Source organism: Schistocerca americana, chromosome X, assembly GCF_021461395.2.
Source record: "Schistocerca americana isolate TAMUIC-IGC-003095 chromosome X, iqSchAmer2.1, whole genome shotgun sequence".
NCBI classification, from domain to species: domain Eukaryota; kingdom Metazoa; phylum Arthropoda; class Insecta; order Orthoptera; family Acrididae; genus Schistocerca; species Schistocerca americana.
The window spans coordinates 428,464,652-428,485,258 of NC_060130.1; the positions used below are offsets into that span (position 1 = coordinate 428,464,652).

The 20,607-nt window shown below is 38.1% G+C and overlaps 1 protein-coding gene across 7 annotated transcripts in view; it reads left to right on the forward strand.

Moving 5' to 3' along the window:
* Positions 1-20,607, forward strand: part of LOC124555569 (Bardet-Biedl syndrome 2 protein homolog) — a 180,522-nt gene that overhangs the window by 65,400 nt on the left and 94,515 nt on the right. For all 7 annotated transcript variants that reach the window (XR_006968563.1, XR_006968564.1, XM_047129529.1 and 4 more), the window contains one exon: positions 14,516-14,704. Coding sequence is in view for 5 of the 7 variants with exons in the window: in XM_047129529.1 (XP_046985485.1) it covers positions 14,516-14,704 (189 nt within the window). In the remaining 2 variants the exon portion in view is untranslated. The remainder of the gene's footprint in view (positions 1-14,515; positions 14,705-20,607) is intronic.

Sequence of the window (20,607 nt, forward strand, 5' to 3'; positions counted from 1 at the left end):
AACAGTTGTAATCAGTAGTTAAATAAATATCCGGCAAGAATAGTAACATATTCGTTAAGTAAATACACAAATATGACAAAACATACAGTATTCATGTTGCATTCATTTGCTGTGTTTTTGCAAAGAATACAATGACAAACATTCGCATCATGAAGAGATACGAAAAACATAATAAATCAAGAAATGAAATAAATACAGATATGTAGCTTTAAAGGATGATAGCTATAGTGCAACGCTGTCATCTGAGATATCGGTTGTTGAAATCGCGTGAAGCATTTAAAAGTTGTTAATTAAGCAGTTCATTATGAAAATCTTTATTCAGTGTTAATTATTCACTTTTGTTGATTTATAGAGATTGAAAATATCGATGTGTTAGGGGCTCACAGCAATGGTTGCTTCAGCTGGACCAGCCGCAGCACTTTGGCAGCCTTGGGGCTGTCTGTCAGGGTTCAGCTTCACAAATAAATTCACCTCATCTCCTTTGAAAAGAACACAGGCAATTTCTGTTTCAACAAAGAAATAAAAGGCTGGAAGAATGAGCAAAGAAAAAAGATTTTTAAGTTCTCGCCTGAGAAATCCGTTTTCTTTTCTACAGCTCATAGTGTGTTTATCTCCATGAACTTGGGATGACGTTTTCTGTTGTAAATATGAAAGATTAGGACTTTGGTCCTCTCTTCTGATTGTAAGCTTACTTGACTTTCACACCTTAGGAACCTGAAAGCACAGTCATTAAAAGCATTGACTATTTTAAAATGTTGGCTTGTTGCAGCCCTACAGGACATGTGCATGGATGCTCGTTTTATGGGTCTGCATGACCACTGTTGTGGTACTGAAATGTTCTATACTACCTTCCACTATATTAAACTATTTAAGATGTTTTCAACAATTTGTAATAAACCCAAACACCTTTGCTGTGTGTCAGAAACCACATTTACATCTGTACTTTACAAGCCGTCTTACAGTGTATGGTGGAAGGTACTTTGTGTACCAGTCACTTTCCCTTTTCAAGTTGCATATGGTTCATGAGAAAAACGATTCCTGGTAAGCCTTGATGTGGGCTTGAAATCTCTTACTTTATCTTGATGAACTTTTCATGAGATATATTTAGGAGGAAACAATATATCGGTTGACTTCTGTAGGAATGTACATTCATGGAACGTTAACAGTAGACCATATTGTGATGGAGCATCGCTGTCTTCATGATGCTGTTGCACTTACAAAATGAGCCTGTAATGAAAAATGCTGCTCTTCTTTGGCTCTTCTCTATTTTCTGTCAGTCCTATCTGGTACTGATCTCATACTGACAAACAATATTCAGATGTTGGTTGAACGAGTGTTTTGAAAGCTACTTCTTTGTTGATGGACTAAATTTCCTGAGTGTTCTTCCAATGAATCTGTCTGGCATCTGCCTTACTCATGATTAGTTTTATGTGGTGGTTCCAGTTTATATAACTCCATACATATACTCAGAGATATAAGGAAGCAACTGCTTCCAGTGATTGTTCTGCAGTTTTTTAATCAAATGATAAAGGGTCTTTCTGTCTATGTATTCACAAGATACTACATTTGTTTATGTTGAGAACAAGTTGCTGCTCTCTGCACCAAGCATCGATACTCTGCTGCTCTTCCTGCAATCTGTTACAGTTTTCTAACCCTGTGACTTCTCTGTATACGCACTGTCAGCTGCGAGATGCGTTGTGGAACTTCTGACGTTATCTGCAGGTCATTTGTATTTATATCATGAAAAGCAGTGGTCCTATAACACTCCACTGGAACATGCCCAAAGCTACTACATCTGAAGACTTTTCTCTGTTTAGAATAACTTGTTGTGTTATGTTTGCTAGAAACTCCTCATTCCAGTCACAGAGTTGGCCAGGTATTCTGTACACTTGTATTTTTTTCATTAGGTGGCAGTAAGGAACTGTATTGAATGTCTTGCAGAAGTCAAGAAACACAGCATCTATCTGGGTGCCTGTATCTACTGCTTTCTGGATCTCGTGGATGAATGGAATTAGTTGTATTTCACATTATCATTGTTTTTGGAACCCATGGTGGTTCCTACAGAAGAGATTTTCAGTTTTCAGGAATGTCATAATATGCGAGCATAAAACATGTTCAAAATTCTACAACAGATCAAAGTCAGAGTTGTAGGCCTTTAGTTTTGTGCATCTGATCAACAACCCACATTGAAAACAGGAATAACACATGCATTTTTCCAACCATTAGGAACGCTTCACTCCTTTAAAGGCTTATGGTACACTGGTGCTGGAAAAGGGGCAAGTTCTTTCGCATACTCTGTGTAGAACCAAATTGATGTCCTGTCAGGTCCAGTGGCCTTTCGTCTGTTGAGTAATGTCAGTTGCTTTCCTATCCCTTGGCCTATTTTGATATATGTCATTTTGTCATCCATTGCGATGATTTCAAGGAGGAACCACAGTGTGATCTTCCTCTGTGAAACAGTCTTGAAAAAAGATGTTTAGTATTTCAGCATTTTCCCTGTAATTTTCTGTTTCAGTGCCATTATGTTCACAGTTTGTCTGGTCAGATGGCTTTGATCAGTTTACTGGTTTAACATAAGACTGGAACCTCTTAGGATTTTCTCTCAAGTTGATAGACAGCTTTTACTTTTAGTATTTATTGAATGCTTCACACATAGATCCCCTTTATCATAACTTTGCCTTCATTAAGTTTTTGTCTGTCTGCGAGGCTTTGGTTATGTTTAAATTTTCTGTGAAGCTCTCTTAGCTTTTGTAGCAGCTTCCTAACGTGGTTGTCAAACCACGGTGAGTCTTTCCCATCCCTCACAATTCTGCTCAGTACATAATTATTGGAGGCATGTTGTATGATGATTTTGAACTTTGTCCGTTGATGTTCAACATTCTCAGTTCTGGACATGAAATTTTTGTGATGACCTGTCAGGTAATCTGGTCTCTCTCTCTCTCTCTCTCTCTCTCTCTCTCTCTCTCTCTCTCTCTCTCTTGTCACTATTGCTAAACAGGAAAATCTTCCTGTCTTTCTTTGTATTCCTATTTACAGCTATATTCAGTGGTGCTGTAATGGCCTTTTGATCACTGATTCCCTGTCCTACTCAGAATTCAAAAGTTTGCATCTGTTTGTCCCCAGCAGGTCCAAGATGAATCAGTTCTCTGATTTACTGCTCAATGTAATTTTTGGCTAAGACACTTAGAACAATGTCACACAATTCTATGTCCTTACTGCCGACCCTAATCACTTGAGTCTCCTAGTCTATAGCTAATAAGTTAAAATCTCCACCTAAAACTATAACATGACCAGGAAACTTAGGCAAAATATTCTCCAAGTTTCTCCTCAAGTTTTCCATCACTACTGTTGCTTGTAGCACCTGATAATGTCAGCTAACCCCAAAGCAACCACTTTGTTATCAGCAAAAAGCTGTTGGTTAAAGTGTAACGTATTGTTATAAATGGCTCACACTCTGTACCATGCATAGTTGCTATCGAAGACTCTGCATTGGAACTGCTTTGAAAGGATACTCCTCTTTAATGTTATTAGGTCTAGTCAAAAAAATAATTCAATGCTAAATGGATTTCTCTACTGAATCTGCTCGCTGCTAGCTTCCTCCTACTTTAATGTAATACAGGCGACATAAATCATTCACACATACACTCGCACATAAAATAGTGGTATGAATCAGAATGCAAAGTTTTACAAGGACTATGCTATTGTAGTAGAAATTGATACATCTGGTACAAATTTGTAAGGTCATGCCCATTAAATTCAGGGACTCAAAAGTAACTGTAATGTAAAATGTAAATTTCGCTATTTCTGTTACATGCTGTAATGTATTGTAGCTTTTTGTCTTGTTCTTGCTAAGCAAATGAGAACCTATTTTTTCCTTTATTGTACTCAAACATATTTAGAAAAAAAATACAACACTTCATTAATTACAAGGTTATTTGTCGTAGTAAGAGCAAAGAACATACTTTATTTTACACACAAGTGGTAGTGTTTTCACAGTTCTTTTAAGGGATATGATTGCAGATTCCAGCTGATGGAAATTTTGAGCTAATAATAAATTAAGATGTGATAGAACTCAAATCATTTCTTTACGTAATGAAATTGGTTTATCTGTTCTGTGATCTTAGACGTGGCTACAAGGTAGTCTGTTATGATGCTGTCTTCACATATTGCCAAAACAAAGCTTGTGTCTGCATATAAATTGTTGGAATATTCACTTTTCTCACATGGTGTTGCCATTGCTGAGTTGGATGCTCTTTGGTGTCAGCGCACCACAGCTGTTTTTGATGATCACTGAACCCAGACATATGCGGGCGCTATCTCAACAATGACAAAATTAATTAACAAAAGTATCAAATTAATTTCTGCTGCTCCTCTAATGTGGAACTGTGTCATAGAGTGCACACTGTAAATATTTTAGGTTGTGTAAGAGCAGGATGTGAGTTCGGAATGTTCTGAGTGAGTATAGTAGACACAGTTTTGTACGCTTAACGATCAACAACTGCTTAACCATGTGTTTAGGTGATGAGTTGTCACTTTTATTGGTTTTCACTTTCATATATCCTAGCATGCTTTGGTTCTCACTCAGATTAAGCTAACTTTTGTAAAATGACTCGCAGTCGGTACACAATATGGCAGCAGTCAGTTTCTACTCATTGCATAGGCTGTAGAATGGGTGAAATTCTAAGTATCTCTTCTTGTTCAGAATAAGGTGGAAAAATGGTTGGGTATACTTTCAAAGAGAAATTATAGCTGATGGACGAAAATGTGGATACACTAGAAACACAGCGCATTACCATGCCTAATACAGTGTAGGAAACGTATTGGCAGTCAAACTGGCTTCCAGTCATCTCAGAATGAATAAATACAGGTCGTGTGTCTCATACCACTCTTTGTGCAAAATAAAGGCAAGTTTAGGTAACGAAGGTGGAGGAGGATAATGATCGTACACCATTCTCTCCCAAGTAGACCACAGAGATTCAATACATACAAATCTGGTGACTGTGATGGCCAGGGGAGATGCAACAATTCACTCTCGTGCTCACAAAACCAGTCCTGGATGATGTGAACTGTGTGAACAGGGGCCCTGTCATCTTGGAACACAGCATCACAGTTGGAAAAAGACATTGTTACATGAGACTGACCTGATCAGCCAAAAGGGTCAGATAATCCTTGGCAGTAGTGTAACCTTGCAGAGTAACCATTGGGCTCATGGAATATCATAATATAGGGAAACGGTGTGAAATTTGACTTCCTTCCATTGCTCCATAGTCCAGGTTTTATGGCTTCAGCACCACATTTTCCTGTTATGGGCTTTTGCATACTGGTGAGTGGTTTTGGCATTCCAGCTCACTCTGCAATTCTGTGGTTATGGAGCTCCCTTCATGTTGTTCTCAGGCCGACAGAGTTCATGAGGCTGACATTCGGTTCTGCAGTGACTTTTGCAGCTGTTGTCGTTTTATTTTTTGTGACAATCCTATCCAATGAGTGTCTGTCATGACTATTCAACACACACTTTTATCCACACTGTGACTTAGTGCGTGATGTTTTTTTACTTCCCCTGTATGCAGTATAAATCTTCATTATGGTGCCTCTTGAGAAGCCAAACCTTTTGCCCCTCCCCTGTGGTTACAGAACACCCTTTCATCATACAAGCACCAACAGTTTGCCCATGTTTGAATACACTGAGCTCCAACATATTGTGCTCACAACCATCCAGGATACTGTTCTGACCATGACTGACACTTACAATGTATTGAGCGCATTGCACAAGCACCGTTCATGTCAGATAGGACAGCTTGGTTAGAAGTTGCATTTATGTTCAAGCATGCATTTCTCACAGTGTTTCCATATCTGTGTGTGATGTTCTTGCATTTTCTTGGCGATATAGCGTCTGGTTCTATGGTTCTTCATGTACTGTTAACTTCAGCCTCCTTTGTCTTTTGTGCTGGCTCCTGAAAAATCTTCTGTATTTTAGTTTTTGTTGTTGCCTTTCTTCTGTCTTCAAAATCTTCAGCTGTTGTGATTCTTCTTCTATGACAAATTTCAGAATTTGATGTCTTGTTAAGATGTTGATATGCTATTTCAACAGTGGTAAAGCAATTGTTTTCTTGAAAGTTCTGTTTCCTTCTAGTATCTATAAATTAATAATGTGTTCTTCATCTCAGTACTGTGTGTCTCATATCTTCTTGAACTTCTCCAATTTCAACTATATGAAAGCTGCTTATCTCTCTTCCAAAATTAATAGATTTTCCACTAATTAACTCTGCACCCACACCCGTCCATCTACATGCTTCAGAATCCCAAACAAGATTCACTATACTTCAAAACTTCCTGTTCTCTTTTACCCCATTGATTCATTACTCTTAAGAGAAATGTTTACCTGTTACAAAATACAATAAATTTTTCTACTTATAATCAGACATACCATCTTCATCCATCTTAATGCTTTACAGTCTCCATCTAGACTAGATTCTTTCATTTGTTACTTGTGCATTAACAAAAATGTCAGATATCAAACTTTCCCTGGTGGACCAAAGCATCAGAATACATAGAAGTTACATACAGTTACATTTACAGAATAATATAACAAAATGATAAAAAATTATCATACCTTCTGGTCTAAACATCAGACATGTATAAAGCTGCTTGATGTCCATTCTAGTACACAATGAGGGAACTAGGCTGCCAATAAGGGCCTTTTAGCCCACCTGTAATCCCAGTCTCTGACAAAGCTGCTGAGCCACACATTCCAAAGCAGATGTCAACTGCTCATTATATGGTAAGCTTCTTAAGATTTTATCTGTATGATAGGCGTATGCATACCCCACTGTTCCTTGTCCACCAAACGACTAACTATTTAATAGTAGTATGCGGGCTACAAGGTCTTTCGAAATCTGTGTGAAGGATGGCTTTTAAGACTGTTCTTTTCATCCCATTATTTATGTCGTGTTTGGAGTCAATCTTCCCTATGATTTCTTAGGATGTGTAGTTTTTTTTCTTAAAAAATTAAGTTGGAAAATAGGTTTCAAGTCTTTCTTTCATAATATTTTAGTCAAATATCTCAATTTCACTGTAGTATACACTGATAGTTCAGTGCAAGTGAGCGTTTGCAGCTGTTCAATAATTTTCTCATTATGTCTATTCACAATTCACCATTATAATTAATTCATTATATACAGTGAGCAACCAGGATGATTATCCAGAAAGTAAGCTTATCTGGGGTTGTAATATGAGAGACAGCATAATTATTGAGAACCAGCCTTTTACTAGGACAAATAACATGAGTTGTTGAGCTACTTCTGAACACAGTCACCATTGGAATTTAGTTCCTTGGTGTACTGTGAGACTGACTTTTGTGTTCCTGGGTCATTTATCTGCCACCTGGTATTGGAACCAGTATGTAACAGCTGTCTGCACATTTTTTCAACAGAAAATGTTCACTGAACAGGTTTTTCTCAATGTGTGAGAAAGGCCAGAAGGCAGGGGAGCAAGGTGAGCAACACTATATGGAAAAACGAAAACCTCGGAGTGTATAACATGTTTAAAGTAAAGAGTGAACAACACTTGTAGTAGGGAATGTGACATTTTTTGGAAGCATGCTACAACATAATTATAGGAACACTAAGAATCTGTTTCTCATCCAACAGTGCAGTGTAGTATTTGGTGATTTACATAGATTCTGCAGGTCTAGCATTAGTTACTAATCGTAGTGTTAACACATTTAGTGAAAACTAAATACTCCACAGGTGTGTCTGAGATTTACTTTGCCACAGGTTAAAAAAGTGTGATGTGGAAGGTCTAGCATTAATTTGTAAAACAGCTCCTTGGTGCTCATTGTGATGTAGCAGGATAGACTGAGCAGGCATTTGCTTGCTTGTTATTTAGTTTGTCAGTGAACTATAACACCTACAAATACTGTGCACTTAGCTATCTGAGGATGCTGATTCTTGTATATCGACATTACATCTTGAATCTTTGTTTTTGAATAATCCGTTGTAAGTTCCATGAATTGGTGCAGTGCTTTTAGCACTCTAGATCAGAGGTAGTCAACTGCTTTTCGACTTCTGCCCACTTTTGTATCTCTTTTAGTAGTAAAATAGTCTAACTGCATACAAGTTCCACATTAATGGTGGAATAGGAAAGTACTTTTATTTAATAACGTTTATAAAGCAGATCTACAGCAATATAAAGCATACAATAATAATTACTTACTGTACACTTTGCCAAAATTTTATGAAAACCTAATGAAAATGTTTTTAAAACCTACTGGTCACCATGAAAGCTGGAATGCTCACTAATGGGTGTTAGAGACCACCCTTACTACCGCTGCTCTAGACACTCGTTCAGGAGCAGCAGCGTTTGAATTCCAGCTCGCACATTCTGATTTCAGTTTTCTCTTGTTCCCCTAATTTTGTTAAGGCAAAAGACAGTATGATTTCTCTGAAAAGTTGGTGACCAATTTTCCTTCACAACATTGCACTTCTGAGCTTGTGAACCATCTGTAATGACATTGGTATCAGTGGAACGCTAAACCCTAATCTTTCTTTCCTTAGGTCCCTACTGTGTAAGAAGGTGCACTGCATTGCCACTGTTAACCTGTTACTAGAACTTGTAAAGTCGTTTGAAATGCTTATCATCTGTGCTCAGTTGCTAGTTGCCAGCTCAGTTTCAGAAAGCACCTACGGGACAAGTGTGCAGTTGATTGGGCTAAAGCAGGATGAGTGTTTGAACAGCACTGATTCTGCTAACCAGATGGTACTTCTGCTAAGTGGACTGAGCAGCAATGTCATGCACTAATTTTTCCTTTTTTACCCTTTAGCATTTCCTCTGAAGTCACAAAACTAGTCACTGATGATGTGCCACGGTTCTTCACAATGTAAAATAATATATCTCTGAAAGTTTATTAAACACAGCATGTGCACCTAACTAAAGAGAAAACTACAAGGCAAAAACAAATGAAACAAAGTTTCAGTTGTGATTGTGTAAGTTTTACCAGTCAGTCACTAACAGTCTGTACGTAATGTGGAGATACAGGTCATGGAAACCAGCTGTGGTGAACACCAGTTCCAGAGGTGGTCTGTTGTGGTCCATGTAGCCTATAGGAATGGTGTCATTGACTTTCACATCAGTAGTAGGCCTTCGTCAGAGTAGGTCTCCATTCATCAAATTTGGAGACAGAGGAGTAGACGATGAAACAGACGTGTAGATTGAGTTCCCTTGTAAATGTCAGTTTCCTATAACAGAGCAGGCCAACTGAGAACTAAGTGATAAACAGCTCTGTCAAGAGCTGGTCCATGTGAGATGGAGGTGCTGCAGGTCTATTTTGATTAGAGTGTTAAATCATCTGAGTGAGATACCAGATTCATTTACCCTTTGGCAAAACCACCTTAAAGTAAGAAAACTGTGTGTAATATAGATACTGCACTAAGAAGTGCAGAAGAGCAGATTGCACATTGCATTTCATGGTGCTAAGAAATTCACCTTGTGACCTTTGTGACAGGAAAACATGAATCCAGTTGCACAACTGAAGCAATACTCCATAGGCACACAATTTGATTAGAAGTCTCTTGTAAGGAACATTGTCAAAAGCCTGAAATATGGAATGAGTTTAGGATTCCCCGTCAGATAGAATGCATGCTATGGAAGAAATTTCTTGACGTCATTTAGCTTTGCCCCTCTGATTGTTATTGTTATTATTATTATTATTATTATTAATGTATTTATATATTTTTACCCTTCTGGGTACACCACCTTAGTATGACCTACCTTCCCTCTAGCAAAGTCCACACTTCTCCCATTCTCACTGTCATCCGTGGAATGTTTGAGTTCCATTACCATTGGATAGGTATGTTATATGAAGCCTCTTAAATTACAACATGTTTGTAGCCATGCATCACTAGTCTTTTTTCTGTGAATGAATGGCTATCGTTTCTGCCTACACAACAACCGACAGTAGTTCTCTACGTTCTCACTACATCAAATAGTTTATTGTTCTTTGCTTATGAAACTATTTCCATATCGTGCTTAGACATACAGATGTGTTTATAGTGAGCTTACTCAGTGACAGAAAAATGTATCATTTCATGGAAAACTGTGGCCTGTTTTCATTAATTGTTCCTCGAAGTTCATTTGCAGACAAGAGAATATCTGGACCATAGAAATTTTGAAATTCATAATTTGTCCCACACAACTGTTGGAATATATCACAGTATCCTTCAAGCAGTTAATCAGTTTCTCACTACAGTAGTAAATTACGTGTCATCCAACTTTGTCTGCTCTCCATCATGTCACATAAACACTGTACTCTCCTCACTATCAAGGTCATTAATACCAAGATTGTATAAATGTAATTGTTTGCAGTCATAGGGCTAGGTTAGATGAAAAGAAACTGAAAATAAGTGTTTCCAGAGAAGCTTCATTCTTTGCATTTCTGATGCTTTCTTGCTGCCTGTGCCTTTCCATTGTTTCCCTTTTGTACTTCATTTCCATTATGGTTATCAGTTTAATGTTCGTCACTTGTTTGGCAGATGTGTTTCCTTGGAATACGGAAAGATCTTCATTGAAACAATGCGTGTAGATCCATTTTTAACGGGGTGAAATTCTCTTGCAGTGCAAAAACTAAATATGGATTATTTCAGTACAAACCAGTGTGATAAAGTTATCCTCTTATCTCGTATTCCACTATACACAAATTTTAACTTAATTTGAATAGGGTTGAACTATGATAAGTGCACATGGATGCTTGAGTTAAAAAAATGGACCTTGTCCATATTCCAAGTCTTGGAATATGCAAATATGTAAGGGACTGTTTTGTTTTTAAGTACTTTTATTGTCTCCTGAATTACTGTGAAAATCCGAATCATAGTCCTCCATGTTCAACACTAAATGGAAATGGCTCATTAAATAATTATACAAAAAGATTTCACCTCTTAGAAGTACATGAATATGTTAACAGCTGGAAGGGGAGTACACATTCCACAACATAGTCTTCTTTCCCTTGACATAGCTCTGTTTTGCCTACAGGAAGCAATGCAACATAATAAAAAAAAGTCAAAATTTGACATGGTAAATGTTACTAAAGCATCCTTATGCAACATAACATTTATTCAGCAAGTTACAAAATTTTTGAAGTTATTGATTACATTAGGGATTTTATGGTGGAGCACTCACAGAAGTAGGGGAGTGGATGGTAAGTTGAGTGAGTTAGTTAGTTTGTTAGTTACATGTTCCATGGATCATTTTGCACAATGTGAAATGAGTCATTTTACATTGACATTACAAATTAATTCGTAAATATGGCTACGTGCTTAACATTTATCAGATGTGAGCTAGTAATAATTCCTACCCACCACGTTTTATACATTACAATAATAGAAATTCTTCTATGGAATAGGAGTACTTGTCAAGGAGAAACTTTTTCAGTTTGTTTTTAGCTTTTGCATTGCTGTCTGCCAGTCATTCTATATCACTGGGTAAGCGATCAAAAATTTTTGTTGCAACATTGTGTACCACTATTTGTGGTAAAGACAACCTTATGTGGAGTAATGAATGTCTTTTTTTTTTTTTTTCCTGGTATTGTGATTATGAGGAGTGTTCAATAAGTACTGCAACCCTTTTTTCTGAAAGCAGGTTGGTTTTATTCAGGATTCCAATACACCATATTATTCCCCACTCTTTTGGCTACAAAACCACATTTCTCAACATAATCTCTATTCACCACAGTGGCCTTACACCACCTTTCTAGGAGGGCCTGTATGCCCCCATGCAACCACTCTACTGGTTACCGTCAGAGCCAATGTCTTGGTGCATCACTAACTTCCCCATCATCCACTTACTGCTTCTCACAATATGTCACAATAAGTATCCTTCATTGGACCAGACAGATGGGAGTCAGAAGATGCGAGATCTGGGCTGTGGGGTGGATGGGGAAGAACAGTCCACTGAAGGTTTGTGAGCTGCTCTTGGGTGCGCAGACTTGTATGAGCCCTTGCATTGTCATAGAGAAGGAGAAGTTTGTTTGCATTTTTGTGATGATGACAAACACACAACCTATTTCTTCTATTTCCTGCTGGTAGCACAATACACTTTTGAGTTGATTGTTGTACCATGAGGGAGGTCGTCAAACAGAATAACCCCTTCAGAGTCCCACAAGAGTGTCACCATGACTTTACTGGCTGAGGGTGCAGCTTTGAACTTTTTTCTTCGGAGGAGAGTGGTGTGGCACTGCTCCATGTATTGCCATTTCGTGTCTGGTTCAAAGTTATGAAACCATGTTTCATCGCCTGTGATGATGTATGACCAAAAATTGTCATGATCAGCCTCATAACGTGCTTGCAATTCTGCACAGGTGGTCCTTAGTTGTTCTTTATGGTCTTGCGTTAGGTGGCAAGGAACCCAGTGACACACATCTGTGAATACCCCCAACTAACCACTACTAACAGGGACGCTTGATTGAGCAGTGAGTTGTTTGATTGTGATCCATCAATCACCTTGAATGAGATTGTCCACACATTCCAACATTGTGGGAGTCACAGCTATGTGCAGCTGGCCAGCATGTGGGAGATCAGATGGGTTTGTGTGAGTTTGTTGCAGTGATGATAGATGCATTGCCTAATGACTCATCATGCTTTTGTTCATTGCCAGGTCTCCATAGGCATTCTGCAAGTGTCTATAAATATGTCAGATGCTCTGATTTTTTGTCAAAAGAAGCTCAATGACAGATCTTTGCTTGGGACACACCTCTGTTACAGAGGCCATTTTGAAGGTTATGTATAAGGCCGCCACCTACTGGAACTTCATGAAACTTTTCCACAATGTCCCACAAGAAATTCCAAATTTTTTTTATCCAAAAGTGACATAGGGAAAAAATGTGTTACATTACTTATTGAACACTCATCACATGTACGTCTTCGTTTCTTTTGATCTTTAGTGGATTGCTTGCAACAAACTTCATGAGGGAACAAATATACTGTGAAGCAGTTGTCAGAATGCCCAACTCTGTAAACAGATGCCTACAATATGATTGTGATTGAACCCCACACATTGTTCTTAGAGCATGTTTTCAAGCAATGAAGACTTTCTTTCTTAAAGATGGGTTGCCCCAGAACATTATGCCATATCACATTACTGAATAAAAATATGCAAAATATGTCAGCTTACTGTGTTTGCCAAATATTTACAATGAGTCTAAATACAGATGTGACTGAACTAAGTTGTTTTAGGAGTTCCAAAATCCGCTTTTTCCAGTTTAAATTCTCACTAATATGGAACCTAAGAATTTTGAAGTTTACACACCATTTCTTATTTCCTCACCATGTGTTACACTTGTCATTGATGTAGTACTCTAGATGTGCAGAACTGAATATGTTGTGTCTTTTTAAAACAGAGTGTGAGACCATTCGCAGAGAATTGGTCAATGATACATTAAAACATATAAGTGACAACAGCGGACCTAAGATTAAGCTTTGGGGAAACCCACATGATTTCTCCCCATTCAGAATTATGTCCCCAGACTATATTGGTTGAATTGCTAGTTACAACTTTCTGCATTCTTTTCCTAGATGTGTCATTATCCATTGGTTGGCTTTACCATCAATCTCATATAACATAAATTTGTCTAGACGAATACTGTGATTCACACAGTCAAATGCCTTAAATAGGTTGAAGAAAATACCAACTGGCACTGTTTTATTATTTAACTTTTGTAAAATTTGGTGAGTGAACATGTAAATTGTATAGAAGACATGAGGGCATATGCCTGTTGTTGTTGTTTTTGTTGTTGTTTTGAAGGACAATAACAACATCAAATGTGTAACATTCCTGTCAGTGAAACTGGTTATCCATAGTTATTGTCTGTCAGGTAATAAGTGTCGCTATTGCATTGTTCTTTGTATGCATCATACCCTGTAATGTAAAAATTTGTGGCACATTATATCTCATATCACAGAGAAATTCACAAAAATTTCGAAAGAGGCACATTTCCATACTTGGAACATATTTTTACCCAGTCTAGTGTGTTGTTGAAATAGGGGATAAAATGCAAAAACTAGTCAGTCATGTAAAATTGTGATGTAGGACTTCAGACAATTTGAGATGGCAAAGATTTCGTTTTGTAAGTGGGCTAAGCCTTTTTGAAAAATTTGTCATCATTCGGAAATGTATATAGCTCTATATGTCTGTCATTTGGAGGATAGGTTGAAAAGTTCGCTTAAATATTTGTTTTTTATGTTACAATGAAATTGTACTTGATGTCACCTGTCCATAGCTGCATATCTCCATAATAAATACAAATAAAGGTAAACATCATTTTCAAACACCAAAGCAGTTACTGCTGCATTTGACTATTAAAGTATTGAAATATGGAATAAGGAGATGGACCTCTGCATACAACAGCTGTTTCCTTCTGTGGAAGAAAAGAATGCTTTAATCTCTCTCGGCATTTGAGTGTTGGTGCTTTGATTATAATCAATAAACTCTGTTCAGAAAATGTGGTGCTGTTACCATATCAAAATTCTAGGTGATGGATGGAGTGTCTGCCATTACAATTGGGAGGCTAGGTCATTGGAAGAATCCTTTGGTCATTGTTGGTGGTAACTGCTCTATTCAGGGATTTGACTATGAAGGTAATGAGCCATTTTGGACAGTCACGGGAGACACAGTCACCTCGCTTGCTTTATTGGACTTTGATGGTGATGGTGATAATGAGGTGAGTGTTCTTTGTTTCTGCCATATCTTTTAACTTTCACAAACTAGCAGTAGTTGTTATTTTTTAGCATACAAACAATATAGAAAGTAGTTTTCATTTTTAAATTTAGCCTTGTATGAGTTTGCAGACACAATGTTATATGAGGGTTGCCGAAAAAGTAATGCACTGCATTTTTTTTTCTCAACTGAAAACAGTGCTCTGAATACAAGACATTTTGTATGTATTATTTGAAGTCTCCTGAGTGAGCGTGCCAAGTTTCCATCACGTCTGACAGATAGTGTAGCTGCAGGACAGTTTCAAAATAGCATCTGTAGATGATGTGCATTACAAGCAATGTGACATCATTGAATTTCTCACCGCAGATAAAGAAACTGTGGGGAATATTAACAAATGCTTGTGCAAAGTCTATGGAGCACCTGCTGTCGACAGAAGTATAGTTAGTATTGGGTGAGGTCATCAGAAGGCAGTTAGGCAGAGCTCCATGATTTACAGTGATTGGGGAGACCATCCACGTCTGTTACAGCTGACATGTTGCAGCAAGCTGATGTTGTCATTTGCCATTAAAGGATGCCATTCGTGGAAGACATTTTGAGGATGACGAGGAGGTGATTCCATAGTGAAGCACTGGCTCTGCCACCAGGACAAGGATTGGTACTGACAAGGCATACATGCCCTTGTTTCGCGCTGGAGGAAGGCCATAGAACAGGGTGGAGATTAAGTGGAAAAATAGAGTGTGTAGATAAAACACCATTCTCTTGTGTGTGTAATTCCCATTATGTTCAATAAAGTATTGTTGAAGAAAAAAAAATGCAGTGCATTACTTTCTGGGCAACCCTTGTAAATCATAAAATTATGTACAGGGTGTCCATAATTAGTTACAGTTTCAAAACGGTGTAGAAAGAAAACCACTACTTAGAATGATGTCAGATTTAAACAGCATACTATTAATACAGGGCAAACATAAAAAAACAAGAATTTGATCACTAGATGGCACTGTAAGAATCAGTATATTCATACCAACAGATGTGCAGCATGCGGCTGTTCCTCAGTTTGCATCTGAAATGCCTAACATGGCTGTCTCCATGAAGGATTACATGCTGATGGTACAGTTATTTTACAAGAATGGGGACTGTGTGCCAGTAACCCTGCAGTAGTTCCAGATACTCAAGGTATGAAAAAAGCATTGGTACAGTGCCTGCAGAGGATCTGGAGAAAATGATTACAAAATTTGAAAACATAAGGTTTTTTGAAGTACAACGTGACAGAGGGAGGAAGGCATTGATCCAACATCTGTCTAATATGTCGTCACAACGTTGCAGGAGGGGTTGAGTGGTGGTGTGCAAACATGCATTTCATGGGGAATTGTCTGAACACTGGGCATGCCTGGGAAGCACGGTGCATAAAATCCTACGAAACATTCTGCATTACTAGCCATACAAAATTTCCCATGTTCTGGAGTTGCCTTTTGCTGACCTGCCATCAACAGAAACATTCACTCTGAAATTTCTTGCTCACTTGGAAGTGGACAAGAATGACCATGGAATGTTGTGTGGACAGGCAAAGCCCATTTCCATGTCAAAGGACATGTCAATACACAGAACTACAGAATACTGACAACAGAAAATCCACTTGCATATTGACCGCTACCACTTCATTCTGAAAAGATGACTGTGTTGATGGCATTGTTTTGAGAAGATGAGTCTTGATGGTTTTGTTACTTGTACTGTCACTGGTAAATGCTATGAGAGTCTTTTGTGCACCAATGTAATTTCAACCCTTCAACAGCATGGATGTGTGGGCAGGATCATTTTTGTACAAGACAGTGATCCTCTGCAAATTGCACAGTCAGTTTTTTGAAAATACTAGAATTATCAGTCGTCATTTTCTTACAGCCTGGCTGTCCAGATTATGTGATCTTAATCTGTGTGACTTTTGGCTGTGGGGTTATATAAAAGATGTGCTCAGTGCTGCAATTAGGAATGTAGCTGAATTCAAGGCACACATTGTGTAACGCATTCTGAACATGACCCCGGAGACACTAATCTGTTGTGGGACATGCTGTTTCTTGACTTCAACTTGTGGCAGAAAATAGTGGACATCATGTTGAACATGTCTTCTGTCAGTCTCACGACAATTAGAAACTGATGTCATTTTGCTTTTTATGCTGTTTGTGGCCTCTGTACACTTAAATGCCGATTTTCTCATCTGACGCGGTCCTACCTGTCCTTGGTGGATGAGATTGTCTTGCCAACAGTGCCATAAATGTTGAGTGCTGTACTTGTGCAGTCATTCACACTGAATAGTGTGGATAATGTAATGTGCAACTCAAACCATAGCCATCATATTGCAATCCTCCTGTCATTTATAGCTGACCCCATTTATGTTAAGATGTTTACAGTGCCATCTGTTTGTAAAATTTTCGGTAAATTTTTTCTTCCTTGATGTCCTTCCCCCCCCCCCCCCCCCCCCCCCCACACACACACACACAACATTAATATGCTGTTCAAATCTGACATCATTCTGAGTAGTAGTTCTCTTTCTACAGCGTTTTCAAACTGGAACTTTAATTATGGACATCCTGTATATGTTATATTTTTGTACTAGTAAATCATTTCCCTTTATATTCTGTGTATTATGTGCTGTGGTATTGTGTCAGGTTTTGCAAGGGACATTGAGGCTAAAACATAAGTGGACATAGACTATGCACCAGATTCTTGCTTCAGTTGTTGTTCTTGTTGTTGTTATAACTGTGGAAGAAGATATATATGCTGCAACTCATTGATACTGCAAAAATGCAGTGATGAAACATACTAAATTTTGATACCCATCTCATAAAATCTTGTTTATATAATGCTGTTATGTAGAAACATATGTATTAACTCACATTCATATCTGAAAAAGGTATTTCACTTTTGTCACTTTCAGAATAAATACAACGTATCTTACTAAACCCTGTGTTGAATGTGAGGGGATTTCTATTTTTATGGATAGTGAATACTGCTGCATTCCTATATAATTTCTCCTTATTCTGCGGATACTGATTGGTACTGAGAGAGTATATCTAAATATTAAAACATATTTTAAAGTTATAAATTTGTGAAAGTTTGTCATACTGTGTAGCGTGTTCAAAAAGTATGTAAGTTATGTCATCCCACATTAAGTCCACTGCACAACAAAAATGGTGTATTGTGAGAAAAAAAAGTGAATGTTCCAGATTTTTTGCAGACACATACTGCTGTGGTACAGGTAACAGGTGTATAGCCATGTGAGACTTGAATGGTATGGGAAGTGGAAACTTACTCCAAAGTTGAAGTACACCACGCAGAACAATTCTTGTAGGCAAAACATTCAAATTGCACACAGACCACCATGAAATTATAGTAATATGTGGACCAAATGCAATTTCACATCCAGCCATCGTGAAATGGTGCCAAGATTTTGATCAAGGTGGCACAAATGTGGTTGATACTGATTGGGGAATCCAGCTCTTGCACCATGTGATCGATCATTTTAACAAGCTGAAAGAATATCTTTGAGCAGGGGTGGGGGAAGATTTTCCAGTGATGTTGATGATGATGATGATGATGATGATGATGATGATGAATGGTGGTGGTGGTGGTGGTGGTGGTGGTGGTGGTGGTGATGAGTACACAACAATACAGCAGTTCTCGAATGGCTCCATGACCCAAGTAGTGGATTTCTGTCTCTGAGGTGTAATGTTATGGACCTATATTTTACATCAGTAGTGCTGCTTCTTTTGAGCATCTACCTTCTAGTTATTATATGGTTTTGTGACATTTTGTTAAATGAAAAACACGGGATCTTTTCACATTTATTAGTATCAGTAAAATAGTGATTATTTGCTTCTATTCAATATTTTAGACAGTTCATATATCAGAGGTCAGCACCTACATTACAAATGTTTTGACTGAGTGGTAACACTTTTACAGTGAACTTTCACTGTCTAATTCTGTCTGACAAACCACATGAAATACAAAATGAGATTTTCACACTGCAGAGGAGTGTGTGATGATATGAAACTTCCTGGCAGATTAAAACTGTGTGACAGACCAAGACTCAAACTCAGGACCTTTGCCCGCAGAAGAGCTTCTGTGAAGTTTGGAAGTTAGGAGACGAGGTAAGGCAGAATTGAAGCTGTGAGGATGGGTCGTGATTCGTGCTTGGGTAGCTCAGTTGGCAGAGCACTTACCACTGAAAGGCAAAGGTCTCAAGTTCGAGTCTCAGTCTGGTACACAGTTTTAATCCGCCAAGAAGTTTCAATTTGAAATACGTTTTAGTTACAAGATATTTTCAGAAAGTAAGAGTACTAGATTTTTATATATGCATATATATTTTTTAAAAAGTGTATTTGAAAAAATTACAGGATATTGTTGATACGCCTGTTGACTATTTTTCCACATAATCACCATCCTGTTCAGTGCATGTGGCCACCTGTGGCACAAGATTCTTTATGCCCACCTTGAAGAATTCTCCTACCAGCTCCTTTCCACACTTCAGAACCTCTTTCTGCTCTTGCTGCGTGGTTGAAAAATTAATTTCACTGATGTGTGCCTTCAGGGAGGTGAAAAGATGGGAATCTAAAGGTGCCAAGTTTGGGGAGTGCAGGATGGTGTTTCAAAACATCCCAGCCAAATGAGTCCAAGTCTTGGTGACTAAGGTTGTATGTGAGGACAGCTGTTGCCGTGCGTTAAGCACACTACTCGTCAGCATTCCCCTCCTTTTGTGTTGAATGCCCCTTTTGAGTTTGTTCAGGTCTCATAATATCGTTGTGCATTATGGGCTCCCTCTGAGGCAAAAATTCAACCAAAATGATGCTTTTTCAGTGCCAAACCACTGCTGAAATGTCATATGGGTAATTTGTGTGAAGCCACTGTAATGACTGTCTTTTTGTGTCAGGCATGTAGTGAGCCACCCATGTTTCATCTCCAGACACAATAGAGCTCAGAAAATCCTCAACCTTCAATTCAAGTCACTCAAGAAACTTGAGGGCGCAACTGATCTGATTTTTCTTGTGTTTCTCTGTCTGCTGTTTTGGGACACGTCTCATGCACAGTTTCTGACCCCACGTTTCTGTGAGTGTCTCATATAAGAGAGTTCTGGAGAATTGTGGAAACATCACAGAAATTTCATCCTCTGTCAATTGGTGATCTTCATGAACAGTTTTCTCATTTATTTGCACCAACTTATCAGTCAAAATAGGTCTTCCACTCCTCTGTTTGTCATGAACATTTTTCCTGCATCCACCAAACTCCCTACACCACGTAAACATACTCATTCTGCTCACAACACCTTCATCATAAACCATCTTGATTGGTGAAAAAAATTTGGTAGGTGTTATTCCTTTTGCAAATAGGAAGCGAATCACAGCATGTGGACCACATTGGTGGGATTTCTTGTCAACACCTTTCACACATCTGGACACTACAATGTGAGTTTATGTAATACTATGTTCATATGATTCTCACTGGGGTCAGGGAATCCCCCTATACTGCTCAGTGTTGCAACCCTTAAAAAAAACTGCAGCTTATTATGATCACAGTACACTTACTTTCTAAATATGCCTTGTACACAGAGATGGCACATTATAGCTGTTCACTTTGTATAACTTACTACATTATTTTTACAATTTAGCGGCTAACTTCAGACTGACATACTTCACTACAAATTAATGCATACTCATCCATGATTCACCAGGAAGTTTACATTTAAATGGCTAACCATGGACTGACTGACTGAACCCAGCCAGTGACACAGATATGTTCACAGTTTAGCTGTTAGGTGCTGATTGACTGAAGCATTATCCTGCACACCTACTTACAGATGCATGTAAGGCTAAAATAAAATAAAAAAAATGTTATATTTGTAATATTAACATAAAAGAG